The sequence below is a fragment of the Dromaius novaehollandiae genome, chromosome 18, assembly GCF_036370855.1.
Source record: "Dromaius novaehollandiae isolate bDroNov1 chromosome 18, bDroNov1.hap1, whole genome shotgun sequence".
Taxonomy (NCBI): Eukaryota; Metazoa; Chordata; class Aves; order Casuariiformes; family Dromaiidae; genus Dromaius; species Dromaius novaehollandiae.
Window position 1 is genome coordinate 3894463 of NC_088115.1, and position 10284 is coordinate 3904746.

The window sequence follows — 10284 nt, forward strand, 5'->3', positions numbered from 1 at the left end:
CTGGGTAGCGGCCGCAATGCAGAGGGGATTGAGCCTGGAGCCTGCCGTCGCCGCAGCACGGGAGACTCTCTGATTTCAGCGCTCACCGGTGCTGTAGCGACGTGGGACTTAAGCACGCCGGGGCGCGGGGAGGTTTTGCACCCTTCTCTCTGCCTCCTGGCTCGTTTTGCCTCGGCAGCAGCTATCAGTTCAAGATCTCGCTCCTGCGCGCATGGTGCGTTAAGCGGGCAGTTCCCGTGCCGGGGACGTTTCTGGCACTGGATGTGGCAGAGATTTGGGGCTGAGCTCCCTGCTTCTCGCCTAACACAGCACCCAGGTATCTCCAGAAGGGCTGTTACTGCCTGGGTGCTTGGTGGCTTCTGCTCCTGGTCCCTTTCAGGGTAGGGCAAAGGATATATTCAGCAAGAAATCCTCCCCAGGACGGACAATTCCTCATCCGCCTTGGTGCTTGGACTCCAGCTCCCAAGCCATCCCAGTCCCCGGCCGTCCCTGCGCTGGAGGTGACGGCTCTGGGAGCAGGAGCCGCTGGAGTGCCCGGCGCCTGGGCTTTCCCGCGGCCGTGGTTCACAGCCTGACGGTAACCTCGGGGCTGGGCAGACGGCCGGGGGCAGCCGGGTCTGCAGCCGCCCTGGGATGAGTCAGCAGCACAGTAGAGGCTTTAGGCACCTTAAATCCCCAGTCGGATTTAGCCTGGTGGGTGACTGGTGTTTATGAATTACAGGAAGCAAGGGAGGGCGCGTGGAGGGAACGAAAGCTCTTCCCAGGCATCCCTGGAGATAAAACGGTCACGACTGCTGTGTTCAATGCAAAGGGGGTGTTGCCATGGGGTTACAGGTGTGTTTCCCTGTTGGCCTCTTGGCAGGGAGATCCATCTGGCCTCTGGTATGGGATGTGAGTCACTGGGCTACGTGGGCAGTCGGTGCCCGGCAATGCGCCCTGGGGCAGGGTCCGTGCATGGGCGCAGAGCGGGCGAATGCACGTCCTTGCCCTCAGCCGTCTGCCCGCCGGCTTCCCAGCTGGGTTTCCCCACTGGTCCTGCCAAGCTCCAGCTGCATGGCCAGTTAGCCGGGCTGTCGTACAGGTCTCGTACCTGCCGACTCGTTACAAATGAGTAACAGCTCACCGGTTGGTAAAGCCCCCCACGTCCCCCACCTCCCAGCCCCGGCAATAGCCCTGCTCCATACTCTTTATTGCAAAGTGTCAGCAGATTAGCTGCGAGTCCCTCTGTGCAGACAAAAGCTGCCACAAAGGGCATTAGGCTGCAGGATTGGATTACCGTGTGGCCACCTGTCATTCCGACTTTGTAAATTTATCTCGCGCCGGGTCCGTTTTTCGCATTAGAGAAGTTTGTGATTAAAAAAAAAAAAAAAAAAATCCCCTCCCGGTGCCCCTCCGAAGAGCAGCCTGGTGAGGTTCGTTTTAGCATCCCTCCTTATTCCAGCACAGGGCTGGGGATTAGGGCTGTTTGAATAAAGAGAGCCTTTATTACATTAGTCTAAGTGGTTAATAGGTAAAGTAGGCCAATCCATCTTTAGGCTAAGCCTATCACTTCGCCTACGAGGGATGCAGGCTTCACTGAGGAAATATTCATTAAAGAAAAAGCTTTTCCTCTGTCTCTCTTGACATGTTAATAGCTCAGAGTTAGGGGCTCTGCTTGCCGCCTGGGGAAAATTCATAGCTGTGCTCACGCAGCAGCTCCCTCATCCTGCTGAGACTCATCCCCGGGCACTTTCAGGGGCAGGTCCCCCGCCGACGTAAGGCCGCGGCTCCACCGGGGTCGGCAGAGCTGCGCTGAGCTCCACCAGCGCTTTGCCCACCGAGCTCAGTGGATGATCAGCTTTGCCCACCGAGCTCAGATGCCGGAGTCCGCTGGTGTTCATCATCTTGGCTTTTCCTCTTTGACGCTCCTAAAGCAGGTGCCTTAACCCTTCTCTGAGCAGGGACAGCGGGAGAGGGGTTCAAAGGATGGGTAAGGGCAGCGCTTCAGTGCTGGGACTCTGCTGTGGGATGTTCTCAAGGCCAACAGTATTCATGGGCTTGGAGAGATTAAACACTTCATAGTCAATATTAAATATGATGATTTGGATGCAACTGCTGGCTCCAGAGGTCTTTGAATTCCAGATTGCCAGGAGCAGAGGGATAACAAAACGATGGATCACTTGCCAGTTTTTTCATGCTATCTTTATTTTCCACCTCAGTATGCACTGCAGCCCTCTGTTGTGTCCCCACCTAGCCCCTGTCCTCACTGGTGTGGCTGCTTTCATATGAAGGCTCAGCTGAATTCCCTGTTCCCCACAGGCTAGTTCCCCTTCTGATCTCCCTTTCTACTCCTATACTGCCAACAGTGGTGGATGCACCTTTGCAGTTCTTATCTTGCACCAAACAGAGGGCAGAAGCCGCCCCAGTCTCCAAAGTGTCTGTGAAGCCACCACGGAAATAAAGGATGCCATAACTGTCACGAGCTGCCCCAGTGCTGAACTGTGGAGAGCATTAGTGGCTCCATCCACCTGCCACTGGGCTGTGGTCCATGTGGGTTTCTGCTGAACCTCTCTCTGTTTGCCCAAAGGGGTTACCTCCTGCCAGCACACTGTGGCTACGGCAGCTCTGGCCGTTATGGCTCCTTTTTCCCCTGCTCTGCAGTGTCTGTGGTTTAGTGCAGCCTGTGCTGTCTTGGAGCCTCAGGACCAGATGTCTGGTCCTGCTTCCATCAACACTTCCATCTGGAGTGTTGCATTGGAGTTGCAGTGCTATATGTGGGTCAGTTTGCCCTCTTCCAGTTGTGGGTTGAATGGGAATAAACTGTTCTTGGTGGCAACTCCACCTGTGTGAATTCAGAACAGCAAACTAACAGTCACTCCTGTCCCTGAGGCTCTGTTGTCTGCAGCTGCCAGCATGACGGATGAAGCCTCCGTGGGAGATTATGGAAACTGTGGGAAAGATCCTTGCTGTGCACAGACCTGTGCAATGAAACCTTGCTTTCCTGGATGTGATGTTGTCAGAGATTCAAGCCGTATCTGTGGACTGCAATATTTGGCTCCACTTGCTGTTGTCTGGCTTTTATGCAGCCACTTTTTAAACAAGGCAGAGTCTGAGAGGGTCTTGAGGGTCTGAGTCTTGGGCTGTGCCTGGCATCTGTCTGAGTGCTATGAAGGAAGGAGAGTGTTGGAGCTAGGGTCTGGAGGGCAAGTTTTGATTGACTGAGTTCTCATTCTTGGGTTGGAGACCCCATTTCTATCCCTGCTCATTTTAGTCTCTGCTGACCAAGGCAGACTGCGATAGCAGTGTTGGTGTGTTTTGCCTTCATCAGGGGAGAAGTTCCTATTTACAGAAACCTGTCTGTAAAATGCTAAGGATGGTGCAGTGGAGGAAGCGTGGCACAGAGGACCCATTTGGGTCCTCTGCAAAAATATCAGATTGAGGGTCTAAACCTGCACAGGACTGAGTGCCCTCAGCTCATATTGGAAATGAGATGGGTTGGATGTACTCAGCAACAAGTCAAGAGCATAGGTTCAGATGCTAACTGGACCATGAGGGCACTGAGGTCAGGCTGGTGGATCTTCATTTGAAGAGGGGGACAAAGAGTTGTTCCTTGTTTTTTTCTGCTTCTACGGAGTGGACTGGTGCACTCACCTATGTTAGTTGAAATGTTTATTAAGAGCCACTGTTTCCCAAACCAGATCGACTGACTCAGCACCTCCACCCCAGCAATTTCCTCCTGTGTTTCACACGGCTCAGTGGCCCAGCCCTACTCAATGTCTCTTGTGCAAGGAGGAAAAAAATAAGTCTTGCATCATTCCCTGGCGACTAATAAATACTGTCTTTGGTAGCCCTGGAGGAGAAGTCAGTTTCAAGGTCTGGGGCCCCATACCTGCCACAGAGGGCTTCAGTATGACCGTCTGCCAGCACTGCCATGCCGAGCACATCTTGGAAAGCAGTCTCCTCTCTAGGCAGGTCCCAGGCCATTAAGGACTTCATGGGTCGAAACTGGCCTCTTAAATCAAGCTGGAAACAGGTTGGTGGCCAGCGCAGGATGTAGAACTCAGATTTAATGTGGCCATAAAAAGAGACACCACTTAATGAGTAGTCTGTCGAAATCCGCATCAGCTCACGTTAGATTTAAGAGTCACTCTCTGAGCATTATTGACTGGCTCTGTTCTGTGCCGCCATTAGGGGTTTGCAGAGGTAGCCAGAGAGGCAAAAGATTAATCAGAGTTTTATTTTGGTTACTATTCTTTTGGCACAAGCTGGCTTCTGACTTCCAGAAGGTCACTTGTCCCACGTGTCCGGTAGACTGTTTTATCTGGCATTGTGTGTAATGCGTGAAAGTCAGCATGCCCGACCTTGAAACTGTGGCCAGAAGGCTACTCCTCGTGGAGGTTTCCACAAGCTGATAGCCCCATCACCCACGGTCGGGCATTCCCGTCGATGGGCAGCTCTGCCACAGATTTGCCGTGGGGACCCAGTGGGCTGGCGCAGAAGAGGTTTCTGGGCTGGGCCTGAGCTTGCCTCACTGTGGTGCGGAGGGTAGAGGTGTTGGTGCCAGTAAACCCACCGCAGTAAGGTGAATGCCAGGCGACGATGGAGTAAAGTACCATTACAGCAGGTACATAAATAGCTATGGACCAAATTGCATAGGCATACTGTGATTTTTGTTTCAATCAGGCCATTCATTCCTGGTTTTGCTATTATTTGGCCCCAGATCAGATGGGTCAGTTTTTTTCCCTTTGGCTTCTTCATTGGGGCAACCATTGGATTTAATACAACTCACTGGTGGCTTTTGGGATTGCAAAGGGCCCACTGTGAGCAGTGCCGTAGAAGCATAAGGACAGTAAGGGAAGAGAATGGCCTCTGGGAATGATAGCTTCTCTGTGTGCAGTATAATACGTCCGAGGTAAATGCTGTTTAAAGCTTGCAGATCACACACTAGTTGGTCATTTCTCTGTGCTGTTTTGAAAACTTAATCAAGTTTTATAGCTTTAATTTTGTGGCAGACTCCCCTCTCGTCTCTTTTTAACTGTCTCGCAGCCCAGAGCAAACGAGTCCCATTGGATCATAAAGAGAAAGAGTTGGCAAATGGTCTAAAATATTTAGGCCTGCTTAGTGAATGTTAGGAAAAAGAAGATTGTTCTTCCTCCTTCAAACCGATTCCATCATTTCTGCGATCACTCTAGTTTTCACCTGTGAGCCAGGGAAACAGGGTAGAATTGCTCAAGGATTTAGGTTTCAAGGGTGTATTTTTAAAGGTAAGCCCCGCTCTCAAGCTGATGTTGCGTTCTGCGTGGAGATAGGTTGTCCTAGCTGGATGCTGGGTCGTGCTGAGATGTGCATGTGCTCCGTGAACGCCGGCCTTTGCATTAGATGCAGCTCTGGACTCATCCTGATTCATACAGGGCTGGTGTGGTACAGCTAGCCATGCTACAAGTGCAGCATACAGCCCAGATAATCCACTCGTGGATAACTGGGGGATTACCGAGCTGGATTTCTAATGCAGTGGCCTTTAATAATAATCCTCCCTAATCCTTAAATCATTGGAAAATGGATTTATCTGCATGGGCTAAATGACCTGTGTAGGCATTTTAGGGAGGAAAATTCTTGTGCATCTCTGTCTGGGTACATGTATTTATGTATATATGCATTTTTCCTTCCCTGTTCCCTGCCCTTCTAACCTCTGTGTGTGTGTGTGTGTGTGTGTTTTATCTGGCAGGGACCTCATGCCCAGGACCCTCGAGGGGCAGATCACCATGGAGAAGACCCCCAGCTACTTTGTCACCAAGGAGGCTCCAGCCCGCATCTCCTCCATGTCTAAGGGCACAAAGCTCATCGTGGTCGTGCGGGACCCCGTGACCAGAGCCATATCGGACTACACCCAGACGCTCTCCAAGAAGCCCGATATCCCCACCTTTGAGAGCCTGACCTTCAAAAACAGGACTACGGGCCTGATCGACACTTCATGGAGCGCTATCCAGATTGGCATCTACGCCAAGCACCTGGAGAACTGGCTCCTGTACTTCCCCATCGGGCAGATCCTCTTTGTCAGCGGGGAGAGGCTGATCAGCGACCCCGCGGGGGAGCTGGGCAGGGTCCAGGACTTTCTGGGCCTCAAGAGGATCATCACGGACAAACACTTCTACTTCAACAAAACCAAGGGCTTCCCGTGCCTGAAGAAGGCGGAAGGCAGCAGCAAACCCCACTGCCTGGGGAAGACGAAAGGCAGGACCCACCCTGACATAGACCAAGAGGTGGTGCAAAGACTGCGGGACTTCTACCGGCCTTTCAACATGAAGTTCTACCAGATGACGGGGCAGGACTTCGGCTGGGACTGAGGCTGGCGTGGGAAAGTCCTCTGTAATTACTTGCCCGGCACGGTTTGCGTATATAAAGAGATATATATGTATGTAAAATGTACAGAAATCTATTTTATAATAATTTATTTTTAATTCCTAAGCAATTAATTCACTAAGCTGCCTAACCGCACTGGCTAGAACGGTAGCCCATAACCTGTTTAACATTCCACGGTGTTTAATTCTAATATGTCTCTCCTTGTTTTTTTTTCCTGTTTTCTCCTCTTTTTGGTTTGGTTTGTAACAGATGGTGCTTCCATTTTTTCCTAAACAAAAATTTGTATTTAAAAAACAAAAAAAGGTGGGGGTGGGGCGGGAGGGAAAGCACAAATTTATTTTTGTTACGGGTATCTGGCCTTTATAAACACTTGCTTTCCCTATTACGGTGTCCCAGTCTCTGCTCGGCCATTGTGCTCCCTCGTCCCACAGCTTTCCTGGCAGATCCTGCGGCCCCGGGAGGGGTTGTGGGCTATGGAGGAGCTGGGGTGGGTGGGGAGGGAGGTTGTGCGTCTCCGTCGGACTGGATACCTCTGCTGAACAGCGGCTTGTTTTACTGGTGGATATAAAGCGTAGGGACCCCCAAGCCATACAGCTCCTACTGCCTCAGCTGTCTTCTGCTGGCTTCCATATCCCGAGCCTCTGCTGTACGGATAACGTGCTCTTTTTCTAAAGGAGAAGAAGCGGGGAGGTTGAGAGACTGTTGCATGGGGAGAGCTGTCTCCTCAGTATACGTTTCCTTCTTGCCTTTTGCCAAGGAGGCTCTTTTCCGCTATCCCTCTATGCATTTTAAATCTTTACTGAAGGACAAATGTAAAAATATATATATATATATAAAAGAATATATATATAATGTGTGGCATTTTCAGTGCTGGTCTGAATGACTCTTAAACATCACCCCCAGGAGTGCTCGCGCACACAGGGCCCCTCTGGGAAAAGGCTAAACTGGCGATGCAGGGAGAGGAACCTGCTTGTATGCACCAAAGACACCACCAGAGCCACGGAGCTGTTTGCAAAAACCAAGGTGGCTGCTCGGGGCTGTCCCCATCAGTGCAGGATTGCAGGGGACACAACGCAGTCGGCCGCACCTCCAGCACCTCGGGAGCCGAAGCAAATGAAATGAGAGTGGGGCACCTCAGCCTTGTCCCTGTTAGTGGACTTGGCTTCGATCATGTTTTGGTGTAACACTTTGTCCGTGGTCTCTCCTTGGAGCAGTGTTTGCTCAGAGCCAGGAGGAGATGCCGCTTTTCCGACAGAGATGGATCTGTAGGAAAGCAGGGGGAAGTGGAGATTACGCTTGGGCTCAGGAGCAGCACGCGAGAGCACTGGGGGGGCAGCTGGGCAGCCCGGGAGCCTGAGCCTTCACAGACAGGAGCGGGCCGACCATGGTACAGTAACCTACAAACCCATCCCTCAGGTGGGGCCGGATGCTTTGGGACAACAGGACACACTGGATTAAGATTTCCACTTGCTACGTCTCAGGCCCCAGTTGGGATTTTGACCCCTTTTCCTACCCTGAGGAAGGCACTTCTTGCAGCAATGCCACCCCCGGGAGGTGGAGTGAGGTAACATCAGAAATGATTTGCTCCTTGCGTTTCTAACAGAAGCAGGGCCGTGTTGTCATTGTGCAACTATGGCATAAATGTGGGCTTTTAAAACCTTTAATCTAACTCGGAATTTAAATGCAACATGCTATAGGCACACACCTAACTTACAGCGTGCAAAGACACCTGAGGTGGTGTGCTGGGACCAGCCTGGAGCGTGCTAAGTACATCTCATGATGTTACCATCTGAGCCCTTGCGTAAGGTGTGCAATGTAGTAAAACTTGAAACAGCAAATGCACCAACAGGTGTTGATACTCTAGTTTTATATGTGTTGCCTGGATAAATTAGTGCCCTGCACCTCTCCCTGCAGTAGCCCACAGAAAAAGCCTTTGAACAGCGCGTTGCTGAGCCGTGCCCAGCTGCGGTAGGGTGTAGTCGGTGTTTCCCAGCTGTTTCATTTACTTTAACAGCCTCCTTGCTCTTGGCTGCCCCTCACAGCTGTCTGCTGTGGCTATTTCATGATGAAAAGGCTCCTTGGAGCCATTTTAGCCAAGGAAAGGGAGGATGCATTGTGTCAGGACTGAGGCCTGTAGCAGAGCTGGTGGGGGCAAGATGCAAATTCCCCCTGCGAGATTGCCTCCAAACGTCTCCTGCCGCAGTGGAAAGGCAAGTTCTGCAAATCCTCTCTGTTCTGCCCCAAGTCATTTCTAGCAACAAAAGTGCCGCTTCGGATCAACGCAGTCTCCCTTTCAGAGGTCACAAAAGTGACTACACAAAATAGTGCAAGTGTAGCAAAAGGGCTGCACAGGCTGGTAGGCAGCACATGGGAGCCCTGCGCTGCCCTGTTCAGATGAAAACCTTGAGGGGTGTTTGGTCTATGCATGTTTGGGGTCTCTGGTTTTTGCCTAAGCTGGGACCCCTGCTCTGCTCCCCGCTGCCAGGACGAGGTAAGAAATACACAGGTGTGTCCGTTTTGCCACAGGCACCCTGCTAGCGTTGAATGGTCGAGGGGAATGGGTTGGGGGCGAGGAGAAAAACACTTCCTTTGGGAAACCAGAACCTGGTGGAAAAGAGTGATTTTTGGGTCTCAGATCCTCTGTCTTCCTCCTAGGTGGCTTGTGCAATGGGTGGAACAGAGCTTGGCTCCGTGCGCTCTGGGGCAAACGCCCAAACTCGACCGCGCCGCTTCCCCAGAGCGGCTTCGCTGGCCGAGTGGCGAGAGCCTCGGGGATTTATTGCTTTGCCGTGGCTTCATTTCCACTTGGTTTCCTTCGGAGTGCACGTGCCTGCCTATTTTTTAATGCCAGAAGATTTAGCGTCCCATATCTTTTCCCTCTTCCTTTCTTGGACGCAACTTTTTAATATCCTGATGCCTTCCTCAGCTCCGCGAAGCGCAGCAGGCTGGGGGCTTGATTTGTGTAATCAAGCCTTGCTGCAAAGTGCCCTCATGAAGCAATCTCTGTTGGAGAGTAGAAATGCTGAGAGTGAAAAATAACTCTTCTAACCTTAAGCAAATTGTTAAGCCCTGGCTCAATATCCTTTGTAATGAAGCCTGTACTAGGCTACTAGACTTCATTTGGTAGAAAGGCCTTACCTAACCGATATGACAATAAAGGTGAATACCCTGTGGTGTACATCTGGCTTGCTAATACTGGAATCAATGCTATTGTCATCGTTTAAAAATATATATATATACCTTTTTTTTTGAAATTAAGCTTGGGGGTGTAAGTAGAATTTCTTTTTTCACACTGTAATGTTAATTTATGGCTGAGTTTCATTCAGTCCTGTATTCAGGAGTGCAGTATGGATATTAGTGATGTGTAGTCTGTAACATGGTACTAGAGAATAGCCAATTCGTAAAAAACAAAAAACAACCCCTCCAAACAAAATAAAACCTAAAAGCAAAAAAAAAAAAAAACAAAAAAACCCCACAATTCCCCCAAAATCTGAAAAAAAAAATGTAAATCAAGTATTTTGTGGTATGTACAACACAAATTAATTTTACACGGAGAAAGATGTTTCTAGGAAAATGAAATTCTGATAATTCATACTATTTGTATGAACAAATAAAAATATATTTTACCAAGTGATGGCCGCGGTTGCGTTCATTGACGGCCGCGGTAGCCTCGCCAGGTTGGGTTTGGTAGCGCTCGGGGTTGCGTTCGGCCCCCGGCCATCACCTGGGCGTCCCATTAACGTCTAGGCAACCCGTGCTGGCCTTGCAGCAAAGCCTGGAGGTGTGTGCTGAAGGCAGCAGGATTTAATCGTGTGTGTGAGCTCCTCCGCAGCCCAGGGCTGCGTTCGGGAGCCGGTGGCCTCGCCAGATGGTTAACACGTGTTGGGGCTTTGCAGAATTGCACGTGGGCTGATCCATCCTGCCGAACGCCCCTTCCTCCGGCAC

General features: G+C 50.9%; 1 protein-coding gene across 1 annotated transcript in view; it reads left to right on the forward strand.

Moving 5' to 3' along the window:
* HS3ST3B1 (heparan sulfate-glucosamine 3-sulfotransferase 3B1) overlaps nucleotides 1-9969 on the forward strand; it is a 33498-nt gene extending 23529 nt beyond the window's left edge. The window contains exon 2 of the mRNA XM_064522465.1: nucleotides 5705-9969. Within this exon, the coding sequence (XP_064378535.1) occupies nucleotides 5705-6323 (619 nt within the window). The 3' untranslated portion in view covers nucleotides 6324-9969. The remainder of the gene's footprint in view (nucleotides 1-5704) is intronic.
* The last annotated feature ends 315 nt before the right edge of the window (nucleotides 9970-10284 follow it).